The sequence below is a fragment of the Calliopsis andreniformis genome, chromosome 7, assembly GCF_051401765.1.
Source record: "Calliopsis andreniformis isolate RMS-2024a chromosome 7, iyCalAndr_principal, whole genome shotgun sequence".
Classification (NCBI taxonomy): Eukaryota; Metazoa; Arthropoda; class Insecta; order Hymenoptera; family Andrenidae; genus Calliopsis; species Calliopsis andreniformis.
Genome location: NC_135068.1, coordinates 13,435,298 through 13,455,315, shown reverse-complemented (window position 1 = coordinate 13,455,315; position 20,018 = coordinate 13,435,298). Strand labels below are relative to the sequence as shown.

Sequence of the window (20,018 nt, the reverse complement as noted above, 5' to 3'; positions counted from 1 at the left end):
AATGTGAATTTGTTACGCTTACCTTCAGACTTTTCCTTAACTCGCAACAACTCCTTCTCTAGTTGTCCAATCCTTTCCTGGAGTTGTTCGATTCTGCATTCTCGGTCCTGTAATTTTCTCTTCAATCCATCCACGTTGTGTTCTCTCACATACTCTTCCAACTGTGTAACCATTTCTTCTAGCTCGGTAACTCTCTCTCGATCGATTCTTGCCTCCCTGCTTTCACCCTTCTTCTGGATCCACCTCTCCAACTCCTGAATTCGTCTATTCCCCGCGGTTACTTGACAACGAAGCTCGTGTAGGTCTTTCACGTCTGGATTCTGCTTCAGAAAATCCTCGAATTCAGCTACTGTGTCTTCTAACTCTTCGATCCTCTTGCTCTTTCTCTCGATCACTATTTCCAGCTCTCGTACACTCTCCGTGTCTGCATGCTCCCTCAGAAAATTCTCCAGAGATTCCATTTCCTGTTCCAGCTCGACGATCCTACGGTTCTTTGCGTCGATCTCCTGTTTCCACGACTCGTTCTTCTCATTTCCTTTAACTTCGTTATCCTTGTGCCTCGTTGGCCTGGACGATTCAACATCCTCCGTCGTCAGGCTCCTCAAACGCTCTATTTCGTTCTCCAGTTGCGCTATGCGTCTGTTCTTCATTTCCCGCTCCCTCTCCCACGAATCCTTCTCCTCCTTCAACTCGGCCAACAACTTTGGGCTTTCCGTACACGCGTTACCCTTTTCCTTCGCGTTCTTACAAGCGATCAATTCGCCTTCAAGCTCAATGATCCGTCGATTCTTCAATTCCAGTTCCTTCTTCCAGTCTTGGATATCCCCTAGATTTACGTTTCGAGCCTCTTTGATTTTCTTCGAGCGCATAGATTGCTCCTTCGATAGCTTCTCCAAGGTGGATGCCTCCGATTCCAATTCCGCTATTCGTCTATCTTTAGCCTCCAGTTCCTTCCACCTTGCTTCCTCTTTTCCACCCTCCTCTGGGGGCCAGCTGCCAGCGATATCTGGCTTCTGTGTGCGTACGTGGGGGCACGTGGATGTCGGAACGAGCGTTGTGGTGCATGCGTGGAGGCAACACGGGTGAACGTAAAGAAAAGATGAAAATGACAACGAAAGAGAAGATGTGTAGGGGAAAGAAACGCGTAGGTTTGGCTCGTGTGCATCGACTAGTTTCGTGCTGAACGACGTAAGAGTGCGTCTCCGAATGGCTGCGACACGGAAACTTTCTTTCTACGCGGCTTTCTTGATCGATTGATTCCTTGGTACGCTTCTTTCGCTTTCATCGAAATCATCGTCTATGGTCTTTTTCACTCTTGAGTCAATCTTTAATGAACTACCGCTCTTCTTAATATTTTCTGTCTCAACCTCTCATCATTCATAATCTCAGGTTTATGTATACATTTGTATTTATATATCTACATACGTATATCTTTGCACTTTAAGTGTATATACACATGTACATACATGCGTTCATCCTTTCCTTGATGTATATATATATATATATATATATAGATACGCATTTATATATATATATATATATATAAATAGATAGTAACACAGCGCATGTGTGGGCTGTGTGTGTGTGTGTGTATATATATATACACGCGTATATCATCACGTCGGTAATAATAATTAACATTATTGTTGCCGTTGTCCTTTCTCGTTACCTTTACATTTATATTTATATATTTATATATTTATATATGTATATGTATCAATAATTATTGTTATTATCGTCATTATTTTCTCGCTGTAATTATTAAATACTTTAACAGTGGTCGCAGCATTACGTAAAATAATTATATATCTTGACGTATGTTGTCCATGGCAAATCAGTACGATCCTTCGTTTCGTTAGTTCGTATAATAAGTTCGTGTACTTGTAAAGTTCGCTTAATATGCAAATTGTACTGAAAAGAACGGAGAAGGCGTCCCCAACGAAAATCGACCTTAGAACAAGCTTTTTAGGAATCCGGCGGGACCCGCCTGCTCATTTTCGTGTTCATTCGGAGACGCACATTTTTCGAGGGAATTTTTGATTTTTGGTGGATAACGAAAACGCAGACAAATGGAAGGTTGACGAAGGAAATAATGAAAAAGAAAAATGAGAAACGAAAGAGACGATCGAAGAACAAGTACGCGCGATGTATCCAGGCAGCGTGAAAATTGAAGAAGACAGACTGTTAGTTGCGTGTACTCGATTCAGAAGATTAGCTCAACTGTGTGATTAATCAAAGATAGGAAATGAATGAGAGGAAAAATGGTATACGGACCTCTTGTTGCTGTGCAGTTGCGGCTTGTTTCAACTTGGCTTGTGCGGCTTTGAGTGCTCTGTAAAAAATGAAGATATCATTGGCAAGTGAAGCGATGGTAAATAGGATGACAGCATCGCAAGTTTCGTTCACTCACTCTTGTAGATCTCTGATTTGTCTCTCCTTGGCGTTTTGCTCTTCCTGGGTCATTTGAATGAGTTGCAGCAATCTCTCGGTTTCGGCAGCGCTTCTGGTCGACTCCTCTTTCGATTTTTCCAACTCTTTCTCGGTGGCCTCGAGAGCTTTCTGCATTTCCGCCAATCTCTTGTCCGGCGACCCACCGCTCTGTAAAAGAGCAAAGGGCTCGAAACGTTCGAACTTTGCGGCTGTTTAAAATCTTCTGTTACCCTTTGTAACTGTTGTTCCAGCTGGTCCATTTTCGCTTTCCTCTTCTTCAGATCCTGGTCGAGACCTTGGAGCGTCCTCTCCTTCTCCTCCAACGTTCTAGCTCTCTGGTCCACGGACTTGGCTCGCTCTTCCATCTGTCTTCTCTGTTCCTCCAGTTGTCGTCTCTGCTCTTCCAATTGTCTTCTCTCTTGAGTAGTGTCGGTACCAGGTTTCCCGGCGCCAGCTTGGAGTTTCTTGTTCGCCTCGTGCAAGTCCACCTGCATCGAAATAATCTTTAGAACCTCGCCTCTCGTTCCCTGAAGCTTATTCGATTCGATCTTATGTTATGATCACGGCCGCGGAACTGAGTAACAGAGACGAAACGTAATTAAACAGACAAGTGACACGCATACATGAGAAAGACGCTCTGCTGAATTGCAATCTAGCGATCGTTTACGATTAAGTATATATGTATGTTGGTATGTCTGTAGCTGTTACATACATTCATGCTTCACGGCCGCGGTGAAGCGATCAAAGAAAAGAAGTGCATCGCTTCGAGATTAATTACGTCGTCGTTCGAAAAATACTTTTGGTTCTTTATAATCGAGATATTAAACTTGTTCTCTCTCCCCCCCCCCCCCCTCTCTCTCTTTCTTTCTCTTTCTCTCTCTCTCTCTGTCTCACTCACTCTCCCTTCTTCTGTTCGGTATCAGTACAGTGCATGCTCGTGAAAAGAAAAAAGAGCTAAACGAAAACTGATGGTTGTTGGTCGTCGTTGCGTCGTCGAACGCGCAACAGAACTGTAGACTGTAGCGATAACGATACGAGCGCGTGAGATGTTGTATGCTCGAGTATGCTGTAAAAACCGATCGCGAGGTGTAACGCAAAGTAGCTGATGTCGCTCGATCGCGTTCGGCTCCTTGCTGGCGGTGTCGATACTGTCGATAGTAACGATAAACCGTGAAAGCGCTGAAACAGCATAACAGCGTCGAGAAGATGGTCGAGAAACGAAAATGAAAGAATGGCAGTGAGAGCGCGAATGGTTGTGCTTGAAAGTGCTCGCAATGGATTAGACAGGTGGATTCGATAGAAGGGAGGGAGGATGGGGTGACGACGGATGACGGTGAAGGCGATGCTGCGTTTCACTCTGAAGTGTGACGGACGCCCCGAGATGCGAGAGATGCATGGTTGCAACGCAAGATGAGAAAGGTGTGCGGGTGCATCGCAGTTCCGGTTCGATCCGTATGTAATAAGATGGTTACTATGTCGTTCGATCGTTCTATACACGCATACGTATTTATGTAATTTTAGCGGCGTGTAGGAGCAGTGGTCGAGTTCTGCTTCGCCGACGACGAAGGCAGAGGCTGCGGTTAAAACGAGAAGACGTAAAGAGAGGCAAGAGAGGCGGACACCGTGCAGGCAGAGTGCGGGTGTGGTGGGCGATCAGTGTAGAGAGGTCAGCGCGAGCGAGTGCAGGTCGTGCTGCTAACCTGATTTTTCTCGAGTTCCTGGCACAGCATTTCGAGCTGTGCCTGGAACCGCTCGCGCTCGACGGCCGCCTGCTTAATGTCCTCTCGCGCGCGCTCGAGCTCCTTTCGCAACCTGGCGGCCTCCTGGCCGTTTTGCTGGTGCTGCTGGTGCTGCTGGTGCTGCTGCTGCTGCTGCTGTATAGTCGTCTGCATCTGCTGGATCTGCTGCTGCTGCGCGTGCAGTTGTCTCTCGGTCGTCTGGATGCGCTTTTGCAGCTCCGCAGCCTGCCTCTCGGCCGCGTCCGCCCGCTGCTTCTCCGTCTCGCAGAGCTTCCTCCACTGCTCGAGCTGCGGCTCGGCACCGGCGCTCGCCGCGCTCGCCGCGCTCGTCGCGATCTGCTTTTGCAGCTCCTGCACCCTCTTTTCGGCCTGCTCGGCCCTCTGTCGCTCCTTGGTCTGCGCCTGCGTCAGGTTTTGCACCTGCTGGGTGAGCCGATGCACCTCCCGCATTTGCGCCTCGAGAGCCTCCTTCGCGGCCCTGTCGGGCGTCTGCGCGTGCGCCCTCTGCTGCTGCAGCTGCTGCAGCCGGCGCACCTCGTCGCGTTGCCGCTCCAGCTCGGCCTCGTTCGCGTTCAACTCCTGCTGGAAGTTGACCAGCATCTCCTGCGACTTCTCCAGCTGTATCACCAGCTGATCGCGTTCCACCTGCAGCTGCTTCGCCTCCGCCTCGAGCTTCTCCTTCATCTTCTCGATCTTCTCCGAGTGCTTCTCCCGGTTCTCGAGGATCGCAGCCATCTTGTCGCGGTCCCGCTGCGCGAGCTGCAGCTCGTGCTGCAGATGCGCCATCTCCTCGCTGCCTGCCAGCTGCTGCTGCTGCTGCTGCTGTTGCTGCTGCTGCTGCACCCGTCTCAGCTCTTGCCTGAGAGCCTCCCGTTCGTCTTGGAGCAGCTGCGTCTCGGCGGCGAGCCGCTCCAGCTCCTTCTTGTTCGCCTCGACGGCCTCTTGGTACTTGGTCGTCTGCATGTGCGCCTTCTCGAGCTCCTTGGCCAGCCTGCCCGCCTCGAGTTCCACCTGGTCGCGCGCGACTATCGCTTTGTCGAGACTGGCGCGCAGCCGCTCGACCTCGATGCTCGCGCTTTCCGACCTGGTCTTACCCTCGGTCTGCATCAACCTCTCGAGCCGGACGATCTCGACGCGGAGCTTCTCGTTGTCGGCCTCCAGGGCGTCCGCTCTCGCCTTCACCTTGTCGTGACGATCGCGTATCTTCTCGGTTTCGATTCGAGCGCGTTCGATCTCGCCACGATTCCGCTCTTGCGCGGCGTTCGCTTTGTTGGTCTCCTCGCGCGCCCGCTCGAGCTGAAGCTGCGTCTCGTGCAGCTTCGCCTCGAGCTCCGCGTTGCTGGCCTGCGTCCTCTTCATCTCCGACTCCCGGTCCTCGAGACGTTCCCGCAGCTTCTCCACTTCCTGCTGTAGCCTACTACCCTCGCTCTGCCATTTCTCCTGCTCGTACTGGTATTTACCTCGCACCCCCTCCGCACGTTCCAGATCGGCGCGCAGCCTCGAGGCGTCCTGCTCAGCCTTCCGCGCGCGCTCCAGCTCCGCCAGCGCCTTCTCCAACCTGTCCCGAAGCCTCTCCACCTCCAGCTTCGCCCGCTCGTGCTCCTCCTTCTGTCGCTCTTGGCTTTCCTGATACTTGCCGAACCTGGCCGCGTACCTCGTGCACTCTTCGCGCGCGCTCTCCGCTTCGACGCGCAGCCGTTCCGCCTCCGCCTGCGCTTTCCTCACTTCGGCCTGCTGACGGTCGTGCTTCTCGTACATCTTGTCGATTTCCTGCTGCATTCGTTTCAGCTCCTCCTGCGTCTTATCCGTCGCGGCCTGCGCCTTGTTCAGCTGCGAGTGCGCGCCCGCCAATTCGAAGCTGAGCCGTTCGTTGTCCGCGACCAGCTTCTCCCGATCGTTCTGCAGACGACGCAGCTCGATCTGGGACTTTTCGTATCGCTCGCGCACCATCTCCAAGTCAACCGTCAGCCTGTCCAGGTTCTCCTTCGACTTCTCTTCGTGCTCCTTGGTGCGGCCCAGCTGTAGCGCAGCCCTGTCGTACATTTCTTGCACGTGGGCCAACTCCTCCTGGGCCTTGCGCGCCTCCTCGCGACTCTTCGCCGCCAGCATCTGCTGCTTGTCCGCCTCGAGCTCCAGTCGGTCCTTGTCCGCCTCCATCACGTCGATGCGATTCTGCAGCCGGTAGACTTCGCTCTGCGCTCTGTTCGGTCAAACAATTCGTCAGAGAAATCCATCATTTGCGATTTCGCGATCTTCCCTTACCTGTCGTACTTCTCAAGCATCTTCTCGAACTCCTTGTTCGTGTTCTCTCGTTCCTCGTGAGCCTTGTTCATCGAATATTGAGCCTTATCCAATTTCTCCTTGAGAATCTCGATTTCGGTCAGAGCATCGTCTCGTTCAAGCTGATCACCGAGAATCCCACCAAACAGATAAAACAACAATGTATGATTTCCTGCCACTGCTGCTTCCGACTTTCTGCCTTCTACAGGCTTCTTTTCGCCACTGTGCCGTGCTATTACTCACGGTTAACTTCTGATGAGAATTATGCGCCTTCTCCCATCTCTCCTTCACCAGTTCAAGCTCCGACAGCACATTCTCCTTGTCTCGTTGCGCCTTGGCTATCTGGTTTTGTTGGAACTCTATCCTCTCGTGAAGCTTCTCCATTTCCTCCTGAAAACTGTCCCGCTCCTTCTGCAGCCGCTGCATTATCATCTACCAGACACGGGAGAAGACAGCGTGACTTTCAATTTTTAACAGACAATGAGATTCTGATCGCGTCAATCGGTAGTTTTACCTGTGCTTTCTCGTATTTGTCCTGCAGACGATCGACCTCCAGTTGAATCGTTTCTCGTTCCTTCTGCATCCTCGTCGACTGACCGAGCGCTTTGTCCAGTTGGCTTTGCAAGTTCTCGAAATCGTAGATCTGTTTTTCCCTTTCCATTTGCATCTGCCAGAAAGATTGTTCAGAAATTGAATCGTATCGAATGGAAACGCAGCCGCCGATAGGGCATCGAAGCTTCGACTTACCCTGCGAATTTCGGTCTGCGTCTTGTCCAGTTTTTCCTGTAGCTTGTCCACTTCGCTTTGCGTCTTGTCCAGTAGATTTTGCAGTTTGTCCTGTTGTAGTTGTGCCTTGCCGAGAGTAGCCTGAGTACGTTCCAGTTCTTCTTGTGCCTTTTCCAGTTCGCCGATAGCTTTGTCCCTTTCCGAGTGGAGCCGAGCTACAGAAGCTTGCGCTCTGTCGTACTCGTCCCGAAGACTTTCCTGTTCGACATGAGCATTTTCCAATCTGGCTTTCAGCCTATAGACTTCGCCTTGGCTCTTCTCCACCTTGAACAATTGGCAATGTAAAGATAACGAGCAGATCGATAATGCTTGCATCGTTCGCTGCGGCTAATCGCAAATAAATTGAATCCTAGGGGTGAGATATGAATGCTTACCTTTTCTTGGAGAGCGACAGCTTCCGCCCTGGCTCTTTCGTTGTCAGCCTGAGTAACCCTGAGTTCAGCCTGAGCTCTTCTGAGTTCACCAGCTGTCTTCTCGGCGCGCTCCTGAATCCTGTCCATTTCCTGGGTGGAGTTCAACGTGCTCCTTCCGTAGGTGCTCTGAGATCTCTCGAGATCATGCCTGAGCCTCTCGTTCTCCAACTCCAATCTAGTCATCCTCTGTTTGGCAGCTTCCCAGTCGGCGCCGCTGCGACCAACCTCGGACGCAGCTTTGTCGAGCTCGGCTTTGCTCTTGCCTAGTTCCGACTGAGAGCTTTCCAGCTTCGTCTCCAGCCTATCCTTTTCAGCTTGTGCCCTCTCCAGTCGGGCACCCAGCTTCTCAACCTGCGAAGAAAATTTCAATCGCGTCAGATGATCGATACGGGCTAGAAATGCTTTTTCTTTTACGGAGACTCACCTCGGACTCAAGCGCGTGAATTTTCATCTTGTATTCGGCGAGCTCCCTCTCGTGCAATTCCCTCTCTTCTTGTTTCTCTTGCTCCGCTCGATCCCTCTGTTCTCGCAACTGCGCCATTTGCTTCTCTTTATCTCCTATCGCTTCCTCGAGGCTACTAAGTGCACCTTCGCTACTGCAGTGATGCGCCTGCATTGCTGTTAAACGCGCTCTAGCCATGTCGACCTGATTATCCTTTTCTTTTAGCAGATCTTCCAGATTCTCGATCTAAACTTACAACAATGCAGATTAGAAAATGTAAATATTACAAAATGAGTCGCAAACGTTTTAAAATGGGTAGAGGAATTAGTTATGATAATCGAGAAAATTAATATGTTATTTAGAATTCTGTGTAGCGTTAGTCAGTTAATAGGTGGATTAGCAGCGTGAACGTTTGTCAACGTAATCGTAAACCATTACTTACCTGCTGTTTCATTCTTATCGCAGTGCAACAATAATCAACCGCAACTAATAAATAAGTAATTCAAAAAACAGTAATATCTAAGTGATACTTAAAAAATTAACATACCTTCTATGCTACAATTAAACACAGAAACATAATGAAAATAATCTGAAAGCGATATACCTTGTATTTAGTGCACCAACGATTAATAACAGTGTTGGTCGGAGAGAAAACTATGTACATTTTTCGCCCCTTTTCTCCGTTTCTCCTCAGTCGATACTGATCGTCGTTAATCGCTGGTGAAAAATGTATGTAGGTACATATGCACAACGAAAATATTAAACGAGAAAAGAAATAAAAAAGACGGAACATAATTTTTAAATATTTTATTGATAAACTATATAAAACAGGATGACCAACTGAACGGGTGCGAACTTAAGGATAAACGGTGCATCTACGTGTCTATGTAGCGTGTCTACATACGTTCGACAAGCGTTACACATCGAATAGGGTGTTTCGAACGGGGTAAAAAGGATTACAAAAAGATTGTCGCGAGGCGTACACATCTCTTCACTCATACCAATCGACGCATTGGCAACATTCATACTCATGCGCAGACCGCAGCCGCATTGTGGGAATATTTGACGTAAAACGTGTGCTTTCTCTTACGAAAATTAAGGACTATCAGGTTTTTTCGCAATTGCACTGCTCGCTAATTCGAAATAAAAATGTTACCAACTTTATATCCGTCAACCCTGTCGATCGAACGCAAATTTTCCTTCGTCGAGGATAGAAACGCGAAGAAATAAGTTTGAAGATCACTCACCTTGCGCTGGAGGACGTTAATCTTTCGGTCCTTGATATCCATATGGTCCTTGAGCTCGGTGAGCTCAGTGTTCATACGATTGCGTTCCTGTTGCGCCTGCATGGCGGCCTGCGTCTTTTTCTCGATCATCCGATTCTTCTCTTCGAGCCTCTGTCGCATCTCTTCCACCTGCAAAAATCGTATGCGCATGGATGAAACGATTGCGCCGTGGCCACTGTTCGAACGTGAAAGAGAAACTTACGTCAGCCTGTAACATGTTGTAGTGTTCTTCCTTAGCGCAAAGCGACTCTTTCAGGACGGTGATATGTCGTTGATAGTCCTGATGCTGTTCCTCGAGGGTCTTCATCTTGGCCGACATCGCGAGTAGCTCCTGGTCCCTGCGCTGCACTTCCGTCCGGAGTTCGTCCAGCTGCGAAAAGATTCGTCGTCCAGGAGAGGATCAGTCCGTGCGACTCGTTTACCTCGGCAACGACGACGACGACGACGACGATGACGACGACGACGAAACAACGAGCGACGGAGACGCCGGCCTTGTCGTCTCTCCGTCGTGACCGAGTACAACGACGATCATTGCCCACCTTCCCTTCGATTATTTATGGCTTCGTAGATCCACATTCTCTGATTAATTTCGACAAGATATATATGTACATCCATCTATACGATTATAATTTGCTCAGATTACACGCGAGGCATCCAAAATCGAAGGAAACTTGAACGGTATAGAAATGCTTTTCCAAAGTGTTTGCAAATTGTTTCGCCTGTTGGAGAAAGTTACGAAAGTGTTGTAATTTAGAGATATGATAATCTGGCTCGCGATACGTCGTCGCCGTACTCGGACAAAATTCGTCATATGTACTGAGCATGCAACGATATCGAGACCAACAATACAAAGTTACGAACAGTGTTTCCTGCGTGTACGAGAGATACATTTATACGTGTTTGATGAGTAAGGAATGTGTCGAGGTTCCAGGGAGCAAAGGATCTGGAAGAAGATGGACTCACGAGGACGTATCATGTAAGTACTGTGTCTCTCTCTCTTTAGTTTGTCGTGTATGTATATGTATACGTACCTACTATGCTCGTTTCATCTACTCTGGTGTCAGCAGGCCGCGTGAAGATCCCGTCGCGAACTTCGAGGCGAGACTTCGCGGCGGGATCGCAAGCAAAATTACACAGCTAAATGTCTTCTAGCTAATCAACAGTACGCTATAGCACAGTACGTAGCGTGGAAGAGACATCGCACGGTTTTCCTTCGCGAGACCGTCCAATGATCCAAGTGCAAAAGAGACACGATCTTTCTCGACGCTTCGTTAATGTTATTCGGAGCGAGTTCAGCTGAGTTTTCGACGAAATTTTCGAAGAAATTCAGGATCAGAGAGGACGTGCACGCACGTATCTTACGCAAGTACTCGGAAAAAAGCATCAGGACTCGATAGATCGATGCGACCTATCGAAGGAGAAGTTGCGATCGATCATCGATCCTACGTCTCTCTAGCGTTCTCTATTATCGTGCTAACGATACGTAACGAACAACAGGTCTACTGCGAGGCGAGCGATCGTTTCGACCTCTCGAGTGCGCAAAGCGGCGGTCATCGTCTCGGGTTCCTCGGTGTTTCTCAACGACGCCCGCGAAGAACCACAGAAAAAACCATAAAAAGATAGTATAAGATCTACGTGACTATCTACGATCATCGTTAGGCTTCACACACACGCACGTACGCAGGGAATTTCGAACGGAGGCATTTCGTCCTTCTCCGTTTGCTTCTGTTTGCCATTCAGAATGGCACGATACAACGAGGAGGCGCGCGGTACGTGAATGATTGCGAACAGTCAGATCAACGACTCACACCAGAGAAAGGGACAGAGAAACAGAGAGACAAAAAGGGAGAGAGAAATAAATAGAGAGAGATTTCGGTTGGTTGGTGAGTTGTCCGATTGAGAAACGAAGATAACGTTAATCGGGGAAAGTATCTAACGAACAGCTACGAGTCGGTAACTCCAGTTCTCTGCAGGTTTGCTGGTGCAACTTTGCCAGCGATTCGACACGAGTTTCTTTGGGACAACGCGCGACGACCATACTCGTCGTCAGAGGATAGAATCGTTTGAAAACTCACTGACCATACCACTAGAGAAAAGTAGAAAGAAAAGGGGTGGGAAGAGACAGACAGAGTGTGTTTGTAAATGTGTAAGAAAAGGTGTTACTACGGAACATCGAAACACTCCGTTACATAATACGGTAATCACGTGGATGGAAACGAAGGATAGGTGGTGGCTTGGAAGTGCTTCTTTGTCAGGTGAAGAATATCCTTACCTCCTCAGAAAGCTAGAATATTGGGGCACCACATTTAATAATGCTTCGCTCACCACAAAGGCCGCCCAATTCCGCCTCCCTTCTTTATCAATTATTCTCGGCGCGATCGTCCCTTTCGACACCGAGTTACCGATTAAATCGCTCTACCAAGTATTTGCTAATTCCGATCACGTAGCAATTTATTCCGGAATTCCAATCTTATTAACGATCGCGACAGCGATGATTCTAGCGGCGACAACACGATCACACGAACAGAAGGATGTAGGTAAACTTAGCGGAATTGGGGATTGCCATCCATTGCTGACTTATCGCTAAACTTAGCTCTAGCTTAACTGCTAATGTTGTATTCTTACAACTATTCGTATATCGAAGAACGATGTTCGGTTTAGCTGCAAAATCGATCGTCTTCTTTTCGAACAGACTAGAATTTTCTATCTCTTCAATTTATCCAATTTTCTATACAACTCCAACCTTTGTAAACAGAATCGCTAAATTGCACTAAAACCGAACGACTGTTCCTTCGTTCAAGAATGATGGATTTGACAAAATAGTCGAGACCAAGTCAGTCCCGAGTGTTTTGTAAAAGACGATGATTCGTGAAAGATGTATTCGTGTTTACCTTATCGTATATCGATCAACGAGACGACAAACGGCTAAATGATGAGAGAGATGAGTCGAGTAACGAAATTCAATTATCTGCGTGCATGCAACATGCAGACTAAGGAACAACTTGAGAACTCACATGCACTTCTAATATCAGATTACGTCGACGATGAGTCGTGAATGAAGGTGAACCGTTGGACGATGATATTGTACGATAAATCAAGCGTGGTCGGACACGTACAAACACGAACAAACTGTTTCGCGTGATTACTACTGCTGCTGCGGCTCGTGCTGCTGCTGTTGCTGCTGCTGTTGCTGCTTTTACTATTTCGTTCAACACGTTAATCCTCTACGATCTACGATCAAACTAGGCCTAATTTTCCTTCGACTCAAAATAGATTCGACGGAATTAAGGGGTGCTGTCGAATGACGTGAAACAGACTAATTGCTGGACTAATTTATGCAGCAGTTTTCACTTTACTTCGATTCCCTGTTATCGTTCGAACGTCCAAAATCTACGTCCATTGCAATTTCATCTCTCTTAGCTGTAAACTTTGTACGCGGATTGCGATTGTCTTTCAAGTTGACAAGATTGTACGAACGATACCAAGAAATGTACACTTTCGTAAGAACGAATTTCAAAGTAGTATCAGTAGTAATAGTAGGGCACAGTAAGAAATGAAAAACAGTAGTCTAATTTATCCTACTCTCGGCTGCATGCATCATGCCTAAACGATTTTTGTATTTTCGTTTTATGGAACGAAAAAATAATGACGGATGATTTGCATTGAGATTATTGCGCCTGATCATTCCTGATTCGTTCATGAATAATGAGACGAATTTTCTACGATGAAAGATGACGTCAGATCTATTTACGATGTTCGAGGCCTATCCGAATGATTATCTATGAATAAGAGAACCAGCGATCAATGAAAACCTTTTTAGACTTGAATTAGAGGCAATACAGAACGAGTAGGATGCTATGATCGAGGAAGCGCGTTTACAAAAAAAAAAAAAAAAAAAAAAAAACTACATTTTGATGTGGGTTGCAATCTTGGATTTCGCGGACTGTAATTTCACGCTTGACTTGTTGCCAACAGATAAATAAAACGAAACACCGGCAGACAAATTAGCCAACTTTACTGTTCAACTACTCGTAAACTAAATAGAAATAGAGTGCAGGAAGGTGGATCGAAAATGTTTAATGTGACGAATACGATGTAATTATTGAGCGCAGTAGAGTATGGACAATCTGCGCGATCATTCATTAACATCGGATGGCGATTCTTAAGGACGAGCTGAAATCGATTATTATTTTCGTTTGAAAAATGTATGATGAATGATGAGCTCACATGATAATGATAGATGAGTTCTGCATCGCAATCGAATACTTCTGGTGGGAATGGGACATTACATATCGAACAACTGCGAATATTACTCGATACGTGCAGGAATATTTATCAAGATTATCAACAACTTAAACGAAAGAGGATTGGGCAAAGGTGTGACTGGTTAAAAGACTTCGACATGAATCGAAGAACAGTTGAAAGCAGTCATTCTTTCTTTCTCTCTGTTAATTACTTTGATAGAGTGATTTTATCATGAGTCGAATGAATCACCGTTGTTTTCACTGATGCACCCTTGATCTAAATTTTGGACAATCGAAAAAATAAAAGCAATAAATAATTTGAAAAGTATGTACAAGGATGTACCATATCTGAAATTTTGTGTTGGATTAGGACAGAATGCTCCCGACGCGGCGGGAAGAGTCAAAGGAAAGGAGAATAAGTAAGTATAGAATCAGCCAAGAATCTAAACATCATCTCTTTGATCTTCGCTTCGACGTACGTTTCCTTATTTCTGCTTCATTCTAAGCAGTTTGACTATTGATACGTAAAATGTAAAAACAAAATCGTTTCTTTTCATCCTTCTCTCTATTTTATTTGTTATATCGTTTGACGTAATTAGCATAATCTCAGTCTCGAGTTACACCACTTTAGGTTTAGTATTGTGCTACGAGTCCGAAGAGGATCGATAGGGACGTGGATTCGCTTTCGCTTAGGCTCGACGTGGACCTTGCGAAAGTACCCCAGCGAAATCGCAACCCAGATTTTTGACGCGCAACTTTGCAAAGGTGTGAAAGGTCGAAGTGGAAAGACGTCCGGAGATCAGAGATGTTCTTGCGAGCAACGCGCGTCGAATTTCGGATATCACGGTTCCATCCTCTGGGGAAGACTCTGGGAAAGAGGGACGATCCCTGCATGGCTCACGACGAAGTTGAGTATTTACGTATGCATAAGAAACAGCCAGCTCAACGACTATGAAAGAAGCGTTTCGCGACTCGAGTACCGTTAAGACAAACGTGTGTAGAGATGCTGCAAAGGCCAACCAGATCTCGCCCGAAATATTTAGCGCGTTCGATCGCAGATACCGTAACGATGTTTCTGCAATGCGATTCGGACGTTCGTGACCATTTGTTAATTTAATCGTGTACAGTTCACACCGATTTCTTTATGGGATACTTAGTCCTAGGTTTAAGTAGAAAAATAAAGATTGTCACAATCTCCGAATGCGTAAAGCCATTTTTCAAAGTGCATTTAAACGCGCGAGTGATCAAAAATAGAAAACCACGCACGATTGAGCGAGAACGGATTGGAAGATTTCAAGTGTTCTTCTCGACCGTATCTGACGCAGCCAATTGCGTTCAATTAAGCTAGACACGACATCCCGAAATAAGAGTCACGTTAATAGGTTGTCAACGATGACGGGATCAACATGGAGGCGGCTTAATATGCTTCGAATTACGAAAATATATCGTTTCTTTTTTATGCACGCATCGCACATGCACACACTTGTTTCTCCTTCACCTCCACCTCCGCCTCTTTCTCCACCTTCTCCTTTTCTTCATCTTCTTCATCTTCTTTGTCCCTTTCTTCTCTTTTACGTTCTCCTCCTTCTCCTCCTCACATTATTTTTATACTATCAGTACACAGTGTAACTACGGAAAGTGTCGATTCATCTATGTATAATATGTCCACTGTTCCCTTGTGGAATTTTCACGACAAAACGACAACTTCTTACTTCGTTTTGGCAAAGACGTCTCTAACATCTATTCATTAAGCGAACTTAAACGAGAGCTAGACATTTCTCGAAAACCGACCAAGTGTCAGTGCATAGGAAATGTCTTTCCAAAACGAGCAAGAACAACGCTTCTTTATAAATTTATAGATTCTAATAGAATATGGGGATGACATATCTTCTACAAAGATTCTTCTCTAACGAAGGACTGTACGACGCGACGTTAACGTCAAAAAATATCTTAGAATTCAACAACGTTCTAAGGCCTAGAGATTAGGTACGCTTCGTTTTTTTTCGGGCTCTAAACGTAGAAGCTACCGAATTATGACTTTCTCGTTGACTTTCTCCCAAAACATCCTACTGGAACCCCTCGAATAATTTTCACTTGTGCGTGCCACTTTTTTCACTGAGTCTTTTTAAACTCTGACAATTTCCTAGAAACGGGTGATCGTAGAGAAAATTTGTCAAAGATCGTTTCGGGTATCGAGGTGGTTCATCTCGTAAACCTAAGACTTTTTAAACAGGTACAATCGAGTGAAAAAATAGAACCTCTGCTGTTCCATAAGAAAGGGATCTCAGGAAGTAAAGAAAACAGGTACGCTAATGCATTACGAAGGCGTGTACGAGTCGGTGAGAAGTAAAATGCTCGATATGCAGCGATATCGTTCGTTAGAAAAAGGTGTAGGAACGTTTTCCTTTCCACAATCAGGAATGTGATCGCTGTTGTATGTCGAACAAGCACGGCCACGAATCAAAGTAAAAGAGTAAATCGATAAGCGTACAGAGTTTCGGAGCAATCGCAAAAGTCGATTTTCGATAAACCCAAGGGGGATTGTGTGCGTTTTTGTAGCCATTAGTGAAGAAATTGTTGTCCGACGGAGCGAATTCGGCGACGATCCACGATTATTTTATTTCTCACAGACTCGTATGTGAACGCGACGCGACTTTCGGAAGAGAAGACGAAAGGAATCGAAAGATCCGCGGGACGTTTCAACCTAAACGATCCTAGACGACTACGTCACGCAGTTTCCTGACGATGCGTTCGTTCGACTTCTTTTCCTTCCTATGGACACTAAATATACGGCCGTACAATTCCGTACTTTTTCACTTCATACCCTTTCTTTCCCTTCTTTTATTCTGGCACACGCGCAAACACACGCCACACGCGCACGAATCTTTCAGACAGATAAGCTTCCCAGAACCGTCACATCTTTGCGACCTGGAGTCGAGAATGGACAGATAAACAGGCAACGAACATACCTACAAGCATACGTACAGGCAGACGACAGACAGACAGACAGACAGACAGACAGACGGACAGAAACTGGGCCTCGGTTTCTCTCAGGGGGTTTTGTTTCGAAAGATGCGACGCGACACGACATATGTATGTATGTATACAGGTGGAGTTCCTGTGGACACCTACGACGGGATTAGGGTACTCACGCGGTGGAACCTGCGGCGTTCGAGATCTGGCGTAACGCAAGACGGAAGTGAGAGCCGCGATTGGAAGTCCCTAGACGGCATCGTTCTTTTCGATGCGGACATTGTTGATGAAGAAACTTACTTGCCGTTTGAAGTTCATGTCGTGCTTGTTGAAGGTGTGCGCGTGCAACGCCAGCGCACCCTGCGCCGCAGGCTCAATATGTTTCAAGTGTTGTTGCATTTGATGGTGCTGCTGCTGCAACTGCAGCTGCTGTTGATGAAGATGAAGCTGATGATGATGATGGGGAGGATGATGATGAAGCTGATGAAGATGATGATCGGCGTAACGATCGGTATAGGGATTGACCACGCCGGTGGTAGCACCCGACGAGATACCGGCTAGGCACGAGGAACCGCCCCCACCGCCTCCGCTGCTCGTGGTCCCACCTGTCGAACCGGCAAGCAATGAATTGGTTAATGCCGAGGACGACGAGTGACCGAACGGTACCAGCGAGGTCATCACGGACGGTCCCCTGGCCAGGGCCAACGTGCCGGGCTGCTGCGGACCACCCACGGCTGTCACCAATCCCTGTCGCACATGCGACTCTATACCTCCCGCAGCTAACTTATTCTGTTGCTGCTGTTGCTGTTGTTGCTGTTGCTGTACCGGCGTTTGTGTCGGCTGCGGCTGCGACTGCTGCACGCCTCCACCGCTGCTAGGCACGGCAGTGGCTTTCAGCAGCTGTTCCCTTAGTCTACCTCCGCACTCCTTAATGCGCTGTAATTCGGCTTCGAGCAATTCCACCTCCTTTTCCAGAGTCTGTATGCGAGCGTCTTTCGTCTCCATGATGGCCGTTAGGGTGGTGCTACCGGGCACGCCGCCTGGAACCGCCACGCTACCTCCAAGGACGGTACCACCTGTACCTGATACGCTACCTAGCCCGAGACCAGCACCTCCGCCCGCCACGGCTGCCCCGGAACACGCAGTCGACGCGTACGCCAGCTCCAGCTGCGTTTGAAGACTCTTCAGGCTCTCGTTCGTTGCTTTGAGCTCCTTTACAACACAAGCAATAGGGGCACGGTTACATTCATCCACCTTCCGTCCGTCTCGGGTCTCTCTAGCGAGCGTGCGAGGATTTCTTTCGATTCTTTCTTTTCGCTTTTATCTCTTTTACTTTCGATAGATCGTTACCGCTACACTTTATCTTCGTGTTGCGTATGTGGTGATTAGGTAGAAGGGAGATGTACGCTACGATGGCCTGATGCAGCTTCCCCTACGCACGAATCTGTCCCAATCGTTCCCTACTGCACGCCAAGTCTTCTCATCTCATCTTACATGCGCGAGCTAAATCACCTAAATCGAGAGGACTCCCTTAGCGTGCAGCGGACACAGGGAACACCGAGACCAAATGTCGTTCCATTTTTCTGCGGGACAGTCTCGAGGAAGCGGAAGTGACACCACCAGCGTCCCGGTTGACGAAAGAAAAGCGACGTTCCGCCAAGCTTCTTTCTTCCTTCGATATGTCCAGTCCAATTATCTAAAGATAATTTAGCGCTTCTCCGAATGACCATCACGTGTAGGATCGTTTTCCGAGATATCAGGACATTGTCCCTCTTTTCAATGTTCACGTTGCTCTATTCGACGGTACAAGAAGCACCACTGATCACCGATGTCACATCCATGATCGTTATCGATTGTACTGTACATCGTTCTCACGTTCGAGAGGAAATCTCGATTTCACGATCTCGCGACGCCGCGATCGCAAGGTCACTCGACGAGCGAAGGCTCCTTCGTTCTATTTCTCGAATCTTTCGTCTTTCTCTGATGCGATTGTTCTGCACGATGCTTCTACCCGTGAACCACGGTAGAAAGATCCTCTTGCGGACATAGCCGGGCGCCGCCGCAGTTCTTTCGCCCACCGCGACGTACGACCGACATCATTGTCCATATTTCTGCGCGCAGCGTTTCGACCACCTTTCGCTTCTTTCTTTCCTATCCTGTCACGACTTTTCCACTATCCAGTATCTACAGGCTGTCACCTGCTATTGTCGTATGTACGCCGAATCTAGCTTGCACCCGGTCCAACGAATACGTACATGCTTTAAGATAGCCATCTTTGCTTTTAGGCACTTCAATCACGTCTTGTCATTTGGGGACGTTCGAAACGCGGCTACATCGCATGGACAAGATGAATACTACAATGCGTATCCACGATTCATCGAGAAAGATATGTTACATTAGTTTCAATGCGACACCACAGGGTGAAATGGAGTTAGCCTGAGCGACACATCTTGTGAGTCGAAAATGAAATACACGCGTAACAAAATTAAAGGATCACCAATCTTGGGCCGAATAATTGTTCATATTGGAGCTGCTGTAACCTCGTAAAAAAAGATCGTATTAATGTGAGTCTGGTCTCACTATAAAGGGCAAGGCCTCTACTTTAACATCCCTGAATTGGACTTGCTCAAAAAAGAATTCTCTTTCCCAGGATCAGCCGACAAAGAGAGGACGGTTTGACGCAAAATCTTTTCCAACTTCAGAGAACTGCCAGGGACTTGATAAATTTTTTTTGCCATATTTTTCGACAGAATATCGAAGTAGAAACTCTTCCCTTTCGAATAAGACTTTAGCGAGTTCCCTGCGATTTTTTTTCGCCGAGACATCAAAGTCTGAATGAAAAGTGAGTCTGCGGCCTCAGAACCAGGCAGTGCTCCAGAGCCCGAAAAAGTAGTTACTTTTTGAGCTGCTGTATCTCCGACAAAAAAAATCGCAGCAAGTTCAGCCTGGTCTCATTAGAAAGGGTAAAGCCTCTACTTTAACATCCCTGAGTTGAATTTGGTCGAAAAAAATTCTTCACTCCACGACCCGCCGGGAAATAGAGGGTAGTTTTTCCTCAAATGTTTCGCGACTTCGGACGACTGCCAGGCACTCAATGAATTTTTTCTGGGATATCTTTTAGTGGGACATTCAAGCCAGAACCCTTCCCTGTCGAATGAGACCACGATGAGTGCTCTACGATTTTTTTTCGTCGAAATATCGAAGTCTGAATGAAAAGTGAGCCTTGAGCCGCTGAATCATGCAGTCCTCCAAAGTCCGAAAAAGTAGTCAATCTTTGAGCTTCTGTGTCTCCGTCAAAAAAAATCGCAGCGAGTTCAGCCTGATCTCATTGGAAAGGGTAAAGCCTCTACTTTAACATCTCTGAGTTGAACTTGGTCGAAAAAAATTTTTCATTCCATGACACACCGAAAAAGGGAGGGCTGTTT

General features: G+C 47.2%; 1 protein-coding gene across 5 annotated transcripts in view; it reads right to left on the bottom strand.

Annotated features, from left to right (window-relative positions):
- The window catches only part of Brp (ELKS/RAB6-interacting/CAST family member bruchpilot), a 38,189-nt gene that overhangs the window by 3,626 nt on the left and 14,545 nt on the right, over positions 1-20,018 (bottom strand). For 2 of the 5 annotated variants that reach the window (XR_013002323.1, XM_076382234.1), the window contains exons 5-18: positions 17,419-17,805; positions 9,579-9,746; positions 9,338-9,505; positions 8,073-8,336; positions 7,610-7,999; positions 7,197-7,499; positions 6,964-7,116; positions 6,693-6,881; positions 6,432-6,571; positions 4,131-6,369; positions 2,661-2,918; positions 2,411-2,598; positions 2,275-2,332; positions 23-1,013 (exon numbers count right to left, since the gene is read on the bottom strand). Coding sequence is in view for 4 of the 5 variants with exons in the window: in XM_076382234.1 (XP_076238349.1) it covers positions 23-1,013; positions 2,275-2,332; positions 2,411-2,598; positions 2,661-2,918; positions 4,131-6,369; positions 6,432-6,571; positions 6,693-6,881; positions 6,964-7,116; positions 7,197-7,499; positions 7,610-7,999; positions 8,073-8,336; positions 9,338-9,505; positions 9,579-9,746; positions 17,419-17,805 (5,896 nt within the window). In the remaining variant the exon portion in view is untranslated. Of the gene's footprint in view, positions 1-22; positions 1,014-1,803; positions 1,988-2,274; positions 2,333-2,410; positions 2,599-2,660; positions 2,919-4,130; positions 6,370-6,431; positions 6,572-6,692; positions 6,882-6,963; positions 7,117-7,196; positions 7,500-7,609; positions 8,000-8,072; positions 8,337-9,337; positions 9,506-9,578; positions 9,747-11,648; positions 11,661-17,418; positions 17,806-20,018 lie in introns of those variants that run through there. The other 3 variants (XM_076382235.1, XM_076382236.1, XM_076382237.1) reach the window with 3 other exon arrangements.